This window comes from Pediculus humanus, genomic scaffold (assembly GCF_000006295.1).
Source record: "Pediculus humanus corporis 1103172107635 genomic scaffold, whole genome shotgun sequence".
NCBI classification, from domain to species: domain Eukaryota; kingdom Metazoa; phylum Arthropoda; class Insecta; order Psocodea; family Pediculidae; genus Pediculus; species Pediculus humanus.
Genome location: NW_002987248.1, coordinates 459841 through 472291, shown reverse-complemented (window position 1 = coordinate 472291; position 12451 = coordinate 459841). Strand labels below are relative to the sequence as shown.

The following is a 12451-nucleotide window of genomic DNA, read 5'->3' as shown; positions in this document are numbered from 1 at the left end:
AATCTAGACATCTACAACAACCCAGGAAATGCTCAAAAAAACTACAGTTTTACAGCCTCAAATTGTATAAATGCTAATATGTCAAATCAAAAAAGCTAAATCAAATTTTATATGCGAGATGACACTATTTAAATATATATATTTACATTGCTCACGATTTAAAAATGGCACGGTTGTAAATATACATAAAATTTAAGCACTGAAAAAAAAAAAAAAAAAAAGAAAAAGAAAAAAAAAATTGATTGACTTACGGTATTGGAAGTGAGATTAGTCATATTATTAGTTGTTGCTGTTGTATTATTGCAGCTAAAGGGCAAAATTGTAGTTGGTGAATTAGCTTCCTTTGGACTCGGAGTTGCAGTGTTTGATATAGGAGGACTCAAAGGTTTGAATTTGCCAAAATACATCTGTAAATAAAAAAAAAAAAAAAAAAAAAAGAAATTAAAACAAGTATGAAAATTAAATTAATTTAAGTTAAAAAATGACTCTAAAAATAAAATAATATAATTACTTTAACAACTTCTGTAAACTTTTCAAAATTCGTGTTGAATTCCAAAGCTACATTTACATCCGGTTTGGGTGTATTATTAATTAAATTCATCAACTGCGTTCCAACGACTTTTTTTAACGTCAGTACTTCTGCTGCGTTTCCAAGTTCAATTAATCTTCTGGCAAATTTACAAGCATCCTCCATTTGATTCCCTGTTTTCTCGATGCAATGGAATAATTCCATGACTTCTAATTCCCTTAAATGATGAAGCTCTTCCAATTCGTTGAGTAATTCATCTCTTCTCTTTTCCAAAACGGCTTTATAACTCTGAAATAAATTCATTCATAATGAATATGTATAGTATGTTGCATATATAAAAATATTCAAGTCATTAATCTCTAACTCTGTACTTACCTGAAAAGTTTCCTGAATTAAATCCTTGGCATTGTCATGCTGCAACTGCAATTCGTTTAAAGCATTGCCTAAAGTATTTGAAGCATCGTTGCAAAAAAGGACGCGCGTTCGACTTTCTTGTATAAGGTTTTTTAATTCTTCCCGTTGTTTTCCTTCTGCTTCAAACACTCTCTCATGAGGATGATCTGCAACTTTATGTTCTCCAATACATTCACTGCATGTTGATATCTGTAATAAAATTTATGTTTTAACATATCGTAAAATTAATTTATATCATTAACATCTCAATTGAAAAGCATTAACAAAAGAACAACAAACCTGGCACTGTAGACAAAAAAATTTGACTTGCTCTGTAGGATGAATGTTACAAAGTACAGGTTTATGAATGGGTATTAATTTTGAGCTTTTTCTTAAATCTTCAAGCGTATAAACATGATGATTTTCAAAACATCTCATAACTTCGTGAGCAGAGTTACAATTGGAACACAAAAAATTAGCACAATCTGCACATCTTGATATTGCTTTCTCAGTCGATTTACAACTGGTACATAATACAGTCTTCGTTTTGACTGCATCCATGTCCAAAATATTTGATGTGACATAATCAATAGGTAAACTACTAGCACCCTTATTACCAAGCTAAAAGTTTAAATGAATAAACAAAGTTAATAATTCATTACTGTTACCTTATTATTTTTTAATCAAAACTTCAAATCAAAACTTACTATAGTTTCTTGTTTACATTCAGGGCATTGTATAACATTTTCTTTCTTTTTAGATTCATTCGCATCATCCGTTAAAATTTTATCCAAACATGCTTCACAAAAAACATGAAGGCATGACAATACTCGAGGACTAAATAACTTATTGCTAAAAAAAAAAAATAATAAAAATGATTATTTAATGTTGTAATTTATTCTAAAATAAGAAATGACTTTAATCAAACAATATAAGAAAATTTGAAAATGTTTAAAATACCTGCATAAATTACACTGATTATCTTTTTCACCAATAGGACTAGAATTTTCACAAGACCTATCCCCAAAAGTTTCCTGATCTAAATTATCATTTATTTCTTCAGTTGCAGCCATTATGAACACTTAAATGTATATATTTATATATAAATGCAACTTAATTTTGAGGTTACTTCCACTCACTCCAGCTTACATTGAATAACGATTGATATGAATCAAATATTTTGTGTATAGATTTAAAATGTTTTTTTTTTTTTTTTAATTTAAATTTAAATTTAAAATTTTACTTTTAATTACTAATATTTTTATACACTGTTTATTTTTAACTTACTGCAGATAAAACCACCTAAAAATTAAAAACAATGATTCTTATTATTAAATGAACAAAAAAAATTAAAATTAAAGGAATTTTTTTGTTGTAAAGAATGCAATTAAAAAATTTAAAATAAAAAAAAAAAAGTGAAAATACATAATTAATAATTAAACATAATTTTTGGTATTAAAAAATTTTAATCATAAAATTACATCACATACACTTTTTCATTGGCGTAGGAAAAAACAAAAACCAAAAAAAAAAAAAAGAAGAAAAGAAAAAAAAAAGATAGAAAAAAAAAAAGCTAATCGGTTAGTAAATCGATAGTGTTGTGAAAGAGAAAAATAAAATACAGTAAACTATATATATATAATTAAATAAAAATAAATAAAAATTTCAACGTAATATAATTAAATTGAATAAAATTTTTGATATTTTTTTTTTTTCTTTTTTTACCTGTGAACACATTTTTGCGATCATTCGCAAGTAGCTAATTTTTTTTTTTTTTTTTTTTTACAATATCAAACGGCCTTGAAAAATAATAATACTTTACAAGGGCAAACAAAATAATGATGCACAACACATAAATATATATATATAAAAACGAAATGAAAAATTAAAATGAGATTAATAAAAACTTTTATAAGTAAATTATAATATTTAATTGTACCTTATTTTAATATTAAAACTGAAGCGATTCAATTTTAAAAATCAAAAACTGCATCATCGATTCCATTGAAGTAGTACTATTTTTTATTGAAGTATTTGTTATGTTTCTAAAAAAAAAAAAAAAAAATTGTCAATCCGTTTAATTAAATAATTTATTAATAATAATTACACGCGAATCGTTATATCGAATGTTTATTTTAAGTAATTGTACGGAGGGAAACAGAAAAAAAAAAAGTACGCTTCGAAAAAAAAAAAAAAAAAAAAAAAACAGAAACCAACCGATCCTCCATTAACGTTCTTTACAACCAACTTACCGCAGCCATTTTGAAAATACACAAAAACATGGCGCATGCACGTGGCTTGCGTATATCGCAATTACCCAGGGACGAAACTAACGCATTTTTTTTTAAAAATAATATTATCGATTATAAAAAAAACTTAATTTTTCTATAATAGAGTTTAAACACTAACTAATAACTAATATTATAATATATATAATATATATATATAAATCTTACCTGTATTCTGCTCTGTATACTGTCGTTATTAATACATATACATATATATATTTATTCCAGTAGAAGAGATTCCCCCAATCAAATCATCCCTCTTAACACAAAAAAAAAAAAAAAATAAAAATAAAAATTTTTATTTTTTTTTATACCTTTTTTTTTTTAATACTTTTTTTTTTTTTTAAAATAAATATTATAATATGTATATATGTATATATATATATAGACTCTTTTAAACAATCCAAGAGAAAAATCCAATCATAAAATTAAATAAACTATAATTGTAATAATAACTTCATTTACTCACAAATAACAATAAAATTTTTGTGCTATCTTTTGTTTTCGATTGTTGTTTTTTTTTTCTTTTCTCTCTCTCTCTCTCTCTCTCTTTTTATTTTTATTAAAACACTTTGGAAAAACAAAAAAAGGTTCATAGTTTATTCGAGAATACTTTTTTTTCCAATTTTTTTTTTTTGCTACCACCGGATTTAAAAAGTCGTTGCCGCCATGTTTACAAACACAAAATTTTAAAATTTTTCTGCAAATGAATAAAAAAAAACAAAATTTTAAATTTAATAATAAAATTTCTTGAAGAAAATCAAATCGAATAAATTGATTGATTGATTTCTATCGAATTAATTATTAAAAAAAAAAATTTATTTTAATATGTTAAACAAACAAATTTAAAGTTTGTTGTTGTTGTTGTTGTTTTAAAATATTAAAAGTTTATATTAAAAATAAATTAAAAATTTGTATATTAAAAAAAAAAAAAGAGAGATACACACTAAATATTCTGAACACTATAAAATTGTATACATATTTTAATTCATTCAGTTTGTTTCGTTATTAGATGGTGTTGTGCCATCAAATTTTTTCAATTCGTTTTTGATGGCAGCTATTAGGGGAATGGCTGGATCGTTGGGTGACAATTCGCTGTTGGCATATATGAAACGTTTATCGATCCTCGGAGATGTTTCTTGAAAAATTCCAGCACTTAAAGGTCTGGAAAGTGTCGAACAACTTGGAGTTTCCCAAGCACCTTTAAGACGACCCTGAGTCACCAATGACGATTGCGGTCTTTTCGATCCTGTCGTGTTAGGCCTGCAAGATGTTGATCCCTCAATTTTTGTGACGCCCGCGGGACTTTAAATAAAAATCATTATGTAAAAATGAGTTTCATGAGTTAAATGAAAATTTAAAATGTTATCACGAATAATGTTTACCGTATGACCGCTGAATGTATTCGATTATCTAATTGTCGCACTGGTTCGACGTCACTTCCTTCGGGACTTCCATTTTTACTTCCGAACATGCTCAACGCATCGTCTAAAAGTTCGTTAAACCTTCTACGCATTTTTCCCACGTTTACATTTTCGTATTCAATTTCTTCCTCGTTTAAATTAGTAACTGAAAAGTACGTAATATTTTTCGTTATTCGAATCACATTTTAAATTTGAATTGAAATTCATTCATTCATTCATTCATTCACTCACCATTTTCTTTGGTCATTATTTTTTGACAGTGACGATTCCAAACAACCGGACCAATGAATCCCGGATCATCCCCTTCCAAACTCGCGTGTCTCGTCATTGTTGTTTTACCTCTGACATATTTGTTTTTCACTTCGCAAACTTGTTCTATATCAACTTCGACCTGATGACGATTTTGAACGTTGGAATATTCTCTTGGAGAATCTGAATCCGCATCCAAATGACGTATTACAGTCGGCTCGAGAATTTTATTCAACGGTTCTGGAATTTTTGTCGCTCTAAAAACCAACGAGCAAAATTTATTATTATTATTATTATTGTGATTGTTCGTTAAATTTTTGTTTGAACGTACTTTGGAAATGCTTTCACGGAGGGCATGGATAAATAAGATGTCGGACTTTTTATTAAATGTGAAGAACAACATTCTTCAATGATGCTGCCATCAAATGTGTTTTGACTTATTGCGCTTCCGGCACTGAATACATGAGCTCTTCGATTAGAAATCTTTAAAAAAAAATTTTCTTTTTTTTTTATATTTTCCTTTTAAAACATTTTTAAAACTTATCAAAATTATTAAAATTAAAAGTACGACGGTGATAATTTCGCATCGAAAACCGTTAAACGGGAAATTTTTAACGATTTTTTTTAATAATTTAAAAATTTTTCAAAATGGCGTCACTTTCAACTCACGTTTCTGCAATCTGAACTTAGAATTTTTCTATCTCTTGCTCTCGGTTTTGGTTTCGGTTTATCTTCCGCATCTTTTTTCATTTTTTGATTTCTAATTCGTACCAAACTGGCTTCGGAAGAGCCACTGCAACTGCTGCTAGAACTTGAATTTATTTGTTTTTCGTCATTTTTCAATTCATCCTTTTTATCTTCCAAACATTCGCTTTTAATTTTTAATTCCGTCCATTTTTTCGTTTGAATAATTTTTTGTCCTTCTCTAACTGACGTGCCAACCTGGAAGAATCATTTTTGTTCTTTAAATTGTATAAACGCAACACAATAAACTTTGAACTTAAAAAATAAAATTTTACATTCAAAACATCGTTTTTGTCGTCGCCGTCGTCGCCGTCATCGTAACCCAAATTACTATTTCCTCTTTCTTCTTCTATTTCCGCCGATGTTTTGGCGGAATTTTTTCTACTTTGACTTTTCGATAGAATCAATACAAACAATGCAACCAAAAGTAACAAAAGTAATATCGCAGCTATAACACTTCCAATTAAAAGCCACGTATCTCTTGTTTTCCCTCGAACTCTTGCTCCGAAAGGCACGATCGTTTTCACATAAGCTAAAAATAATAATAATTTTATGTGACCCACTACCCAATCCTGATCACTCCAACAGTTATCACTAAATTTAATTACGTTCAGCTTTTGTAAGAATTGGACGACCCAGTTCGGCAATTATTTCCCGAGTTGTCAGCAACCTCATGTCATTGGCTGCAGTGTTTGCAGGTACGGGATTACCATTGATGGAAACCGTGTAAATAATTCCTAAATCGTTACCGATTTGACTCGTGTTAAAAATATGAATATTGACAAATTTCAAAAATTTCGAATCTTTCTCATCCACTAAATCATTTTCGGTTAAAAATTTGTTGTGACCCCTGAAAATGTACAAACCTTAGTAAAAATTTAATTTAAATCCGAGAAAAAAATCATTATTATTATTATTAATGTTTCACCTGTAAAATGCTTTTTCATATAGATTAGAAAGTTTTTTTTCAGTCAATTTTAAATTTATTTTTGGCAAATGTTTATCATCTTTTAATATTGTTAACAACCAGTATTTTTCATCTGGTAAAATAATATCTGGGAAGACTGTAGTTTGTGGAAAATTATTTTCTCCAATACCATTTCCTTCGTGTCCATCACCATCACCACCATCATCAAAATGAATTTTACTCGTCGAAAGTTTTGGCGTTGGACTAACGGTTTCTTCGAAATCTGTTTTATTATTTTTTTTAACGAATATATGAGGCCATGACAGCGTCGTCGTATGAACGTTTGTTACGGTATTGCTTGGCCTGATTTCCGATGCGTTCGGAGGTACGTAAGTGGGTAAAGAAAAATCTACAGATCCGGTTTGCACGGGTGAAATCTTTAAACAAACGAACAAATAATGTATTAAATTTAAACCTGAAAAAAAAATTATTGTTGATGTTTTTCAACACACACCTCTGGAACGCATTCGTGTTCGAAACAACCTCGTGCATCTGGATAAACCGTTGCAAATAAAATGGTGGTCGTGTGAAAAACCGTTGTCGTTTTCCATGTTTCCAGTGAACTAGGATGTATAAAAATCGTTTGAGAATTTGTTATGTTGTTAAATTCGCCAACAGGTCCGTCACCGGAACCAGTCCAAAAAAAATCTTCGAAATTATAACTTTTCTGATATATTTTCCCGATGCTATCGTTTAACGAACCTGAAAAATAAATACAAAAAACCGTTAATTATATAAATTTTCCCTCGTCAACTTAATTAATTATTATTATTATTATTTGTCAGCCTATAGAAAAAAATACAAAGTTTACCCAAAACTTTACCACGCATTTCAAAAAAAAAAAAAACAAATAAACCAGTACGGAATGGTACGTAATTATTTTTTTTTTTTTTATTCGGGGGGAGGGGGGGAAGTTTTTCATATTTTTACGTTTAAATTAAAATTTTTTTTTTACTACTCATTCAATTTTAATAATAAAAAAAAATATTCTATCGTTTTATTATTGTTCAAAAAAACAACAAAACGAATAACTTCCTAAAATTTTAAATTAGTATATAAAATGACCGTAGAATCACTCGTGCATGACACAATGGCAAATTCAACAAACGAATTTTTTTTCCATTTATTTATTTTGCAAACGAATTCATAATAATAATAATAATAATAATAATAATAATAATAATAATAATAATAATAATAAAATTATAAAAAATCCGTTTATTATTATTATTATTATTATGTGATTCATTGTGCGATATCGTTACAAAGGGTGTTACTTTAAATTTTTTTTTTTTTTTATTTAAAAACCTATTGAATTAAATGTGAATTTTTTTCAAATTCAATTTGATAACAATGATAAAAAAAATTTAAATAAATAAATTTTAAAACTTTAAATTAAAAAAAAAACTTAATTAAAAAATTTTAAAATTAAAATTAATAATTAATAAACAAAAAAAAAAAAATACAAACAAGTTTTTTTTGTGTAAGATAAACATTAAAATGATTAAATAAAAAAAAAAAAAGGTTTAAACTAACCTTTATTATTATTATTATTATCCTTATTATCAAAACTATTAACAAATATTGTATTATGAAATATATATATAGAACACAGGGCAAAAGTCCATGTTCTATACCTTATAACTAACACCATTTCACGATTTTATTATTATTATTTATTTTATTTAGATTTAGAAACGTGTCCATCGTACTGGTTTTTTATAAGTTCACGTTGTTACTAACAAAACAATTATTTTTTATATACATATTCACGAATTTCTGCATCGATTACTTATTTGTGTTGCCCATGCGCATTTGCATTCACGATTCTTTCGAGGTAGATAGACCTCATTTTATAACCAGTGACACATTATTTATAAATATAATAAATTATAACAATATAAAATTAATTTTAATATAATATAATATTATTTGATTATTACTTTTTTTATTTTGTTTTTATATAAGCAACATGCTTTTTAAATAACATAAAAATAGAAAACAAAAAACAAAAATCCTTCATTATTTAATTTTACCTCACTATTACATTTCCCTTTTTTAATTTTAAATTTAAATTTTTACTGTACATGTTTATTTAATTATTTTATAAAATATTGCATGGAAAAGTATTTTTTATTTTAAATAAATTATAACTTATTCATAAAATGTGGATAATTATATAAATGTCCAAGTTGATTTCATTTCGAGATATTTCAACATCATCTTTGAGATACTGCACCGCCTCCACCTCCGCCGTTTCCTCCACCGCTACCTCCACCACCGCCACCACTTCCACCACCAGATTCTAAATTGGTAGCACTTTGAAGTAACATAAATATAACAACAGGAACAATATACATCCACTAAAATTAAAAAAATTATTATTATTATTATTTGTGTGTAGTAGGTAATATTTTTTTAAATGATCATTTTATGATCATTAGTTGATGTCTTACATATTTGGCTAAGAATGATCTATTATCTTTAACTTCTCCTCTTTCTTTGGCTTCTCTGTCTCTCTCCAATTTCTGTATATAAATAGCTGTGTCTGGAACAGGACCGAGTTCCATGTGTTTAACTTCGACAGTTGTATTAAATTTAATGTTCGAATTGTATTCGACATCAGTACCGGTACAAATTTTAGGAACTGCCATTGTTACAGCAATTACATTTCCACTATCATCTAAATTTACAGAGATTACATTTGTAAGATGACTTTCTAATAGTGAACACTAAAAAAAAAAAAGAATATTTCGCCTAAATTTAAGGGTAACACGTTTAATAAAAAAAAAAAAATGAAATCATTTCTTACCGCTTTTACAAATGTATTAAAATAATTTGCTTTTCCATCAGATGTTTTAATTGTAGCCTTCATTTTATAATTACCATTATCCCGCGCCAAATTTTTTAACTTTACGTAATTCTCATGATTTACACTGCCTTCGTCGATTGAATACGCTCCGGAATGAAGACTTTTAATTAATATATCCCCCCTATGAAAATACGAAGGCGGTTCAAAATTATCCAAGGAGTGTTCCAACTGTATATTTACTTTACCATCGTATTCCAAATCGCTCTAAAACATTAAATTAACTTGTATTAATAACTTAAAAATTCTATATATTCATTAATCGGATAAAAAACCGAATATTTTTTTAACCAACTTAGGTTAGTACTTACCCCCAAACCGTAACAACCTAACAACCCAGCTCCTAATAAAAAAAATTTAACAAACAACATTTTTAAATCGATTTTAAATCACACGTATTAAAATTCATCGATGGCAATTATGTTATCGAGGAAAAAAAAAGAAATTTTTGTAAGTAAGATCTATGATAAATCAGCCATTACATTTTCCAATAATTTATTAACGTTGATTAATTAGTTTTATTTACAAACACTAGATGTCGTTACAGTCATAAAAGATTCAAAAAACGGTTGAGTAAAATCATTCACACGTTAAACTAATATCCCCCCCAAAAAAAAAAAAAGTTTTTTGCAAAAATTAAAAAAAATAAAGAAAAATAACCATTGAAAAAAATTTATTTAATATGTTAGAATAAAAACAATTTTCTTTAAATAAGCCTTTACTAATAAATTATAATTTTACTCAAAAAAAAAAAAAAAAAAATTTTTTTATTTGGGTTGAACAATAAAACTAAAACATAAAGTTATTAAATAATTAATCAATTGATAATAATTAAAAAAAAAGAAAAACAAAATTGACAGGTTGATAAGAAATCAATTATTTTAATCTTGGTAAACTTTATAATTTAATAAAACTGAACAACAAAACATTTTAAAAAAAAAAAAAACTGAAAAGAAATTTTTTTTTTTTTTTCACTACAACAAAATCATAAAATTTTTTTTTTCTTTTTACAAATATAAAATCTTAAATTAAATTTGATAAACAAAAAGAAAAAAAATCAAAAAACGTTTCACTTACCTAAAACAAAATTTAATGTTAAATTTAAAAAAAAATGTATTTATAACTTATGAAAAAAAAATTAGTAGTAGTTATTAAGTCCTCACCTTTTTCCAAAAAGTTATTTTTAACTCAATAAAAAAAAAACCGTCTTTTCAAAAAAAAAAAAAATAAAAAAAAACTCATTTTAAATTAAACTATATATATATATATATTCTGTGACGTGAAAAAAAAAAAAAAAAAAAAAAAACTTTTTCGAAAAACGAGGGAAAAAAAAAAAATATTATAGGTAAGGTTTGGCAAAAGCTCTGAAGTCGAAACCATGGCTTCCTTGTTTTGTTATAAAAGCCATTAGTTTGAAGATGAACATCGTCGTGTACTGTAATTGACGCTGATAAAAAAAAAAAAAAAAAAATTTTTTTATATCGGAAAAAAAAATAAATAAATTACTTATTAGTTTGTTTGTTTGTTTGTTAGTTTATTTGTTTGTTCAATTATTTATTAACTAATAATACTATTTAAATAATTTATTTAATTATTTAAAAAAAAATTAAAAGTGAAAATTTTAAACTAAAAAAACTTTAACCAAGAAAATTATTTATTTATTTACTTATTTATTCGTCGCGTTTTTATAATTTTATTAATAATAATAATAAGTAATAAATTAATAATAAATTTCTTTCACCGTAATAATTACGCGATTATTATTTTTATTATTCAACTTTAAAAAAAAATTTTAATTAATTTGTTTTTTCGATAATTCGAAATGAAAAAATATTTTTTTAAATTTTTAAGTGATTTATTATTATTATTATCATTATTATTATTATTATTAGTACCGTAATAAGGAAATTTCGTAGTAATTTTTATTACCTTCTACCCTCTGATATCGTCGCTTCTGCTTCGGCACGCACACAAAAAAAATAAAGTAAGTAATAAAAAAAAAAAAAAAAGGAAATTTTTTTAAATTAATCATTTCCAGAATATTTTTTTCCTTTGTTCTTTTTTCCCTTTAAAAGGAAAATCAAAATTATTATTATTATTATTATCATCATTATTATTAATTGGAAAATTTTTACCTGTTAAGTAAAAATTACCTTTTTATAAAAGGTAACGAAAAAAAGGTTAAAAAAAAAAAAGGTAAAATGAAAATAACCGTGAAAAAAAAAAATTCTTTTTTCTTTTTTACTCATTAATAAAATTTATTACTCTAATAATAATAATAATAATAATAATAATAATAATAATAATAATAATAATAATAATAATAATACCTGGTGTGATTTTTCAGTAATAAATTACTCGTAACGTCAATAATTTTTTCTCTCGCTAAAAAAATCAATATTTATCGATAAAAATCGAATATTATTATCGGTAATAAAATTAAATAATAACTTTAATAATTAATTAATAACTTTTTTTTTTTTTTAATCCACATATATAAATTTTGATACTTAATAAAATAATAATAATAATAATAATGATAATAACAGAAAAAGAAGAAAACTGATATGATTTATCTGTTACTTCAATAAAGACCTAATAAAAAAACTATTACGTTAATTATTATTATTATCATCATCATCAATATGTCAAGGTCGGTTTGGTAAAAATTTAATTCGGTGAAAAATTTACTATTATTTATTATTTATTATTATTTTACCGTTTATTAAAATAATTACGTAATTAATTTTAACTTCCGAATAATATTAATATTAATAATAATAATAATAACAATAATAATAATAATAATAATAATAATAATAATAATGAATAAAAGTTGTGTTGCGTTATCATTAATTGACTGGATTCAATTTCCGATCGTAATAAGCGAGTAATTTTTTTTTGGGGAGGATGTACGAGAGGAGGGGAGGGGGGGGAGCGTAAATGAAACTCCGAGAATGAGGATTTTTATTTAATAATAATAATAAT

General features: G+C 25.4%; 4 protein-coding genes across 4 annotated transcripts in view; all 4 read right to left on the bottom strand.

Moving 5' to 3' along the window:
• Nucleotides 1–1995, bottom strand: part of Phum_PHUM262920 (brat protein, putative) — a gene marked incomplete at both ends in the record, with an annotated part of 5086 nt that extends 3091 nt beyond the window's left edge. The window contains 6 exons of the mRNA XM_002426570.1: nucleotides 252–407; nucleotides 512–817; nucleotides 905–1132; nucleotides 1223–1543; nucleotides 1630–1774; nucleotides 1883–1995. Of these exons, the coding sequence (XP_002426615.1) occupies nucleotides 252–407; nucleotides 512–817; nucleotides 905–1132; nucleotides 1223–1543; nucleotides 1630–1774; nucleotides 1883–1995 (1269 nt within the window). The remainder of the gene's footprint in view (nucleotides 1–251; nucleotides 408–511; nucleotides 818–904; nucleotides 1133–1222; nucleotides 1544–1629; nucleotides 1775–1882) is intronic.
• A 2207-nt stretch (nucleotides 1996–4202) lies between these two features.
• Phum_PHUM262910 (uncharacterized protein) lies at nucleotides 4203–5240 on the bottom strand (the record flags this gene model as incomplete). Its single annotated transcript, XM_002426569.1, has 4 exons — nucleotides 4203–4515; nucleotides 4596–4779; nucleotides 4893–5140; nucleotides 5215–5240. The coding sequence occupies 4 exons, from the start codon at nucleotides 5238–5240 to the stop codon at nucleotides 4203–4205; spliced, it is 771 nt and encodes a 256-aa protein (XP_002426614.1).
• A 303-nt stretch (nucleotides 5241–5543) lies between these two features.
• Nucleotides 5544–7424, bottom strand: Phum_PHUM262900 (uncharacterized protein; the record flags this gene model as incomplete). Its single annotated transcript, XM_002426568.1, has 6 exons — nucleotides 5544–5825; nucleotides 5903–6159; nucleotides 6236–6477; nucleotides 6556–6971; nucleotides 7049–7296; nucleotides 7418–7424. 6 exons carry the CDS (start codon nucleotides 7422–7424, stop codon nucleotides 5544–5546), a joined length of 1452 nt encoding a protein of 483 aa, XP_002426613.1.
• Nucleotides 7425–8813: 1389 nt separating this feature from the next.
• On the bottom strand, nucleotides 8814–9834 carry Phum_PHUM262890 (uncharacterized protein; the record flags this gene model as incomplete). The annotated part of the gene is made up of 4 exons (XM_002426567.1): nucleotides 8814–8957; nucleotides 9051–9326; nucleotides 9407–9670; nucleotides 9775–9834. 4 exons carry the CDS (start codon nucleotides 9832–9834, stop codon nucleotides 8814–8816), a joined length of 744 nt encoding a protein of 247 aa, XP_002426612.1.
• Between the last annotated feature and the right edge of the window lie 2617 nt (nucleotides 9835–12451).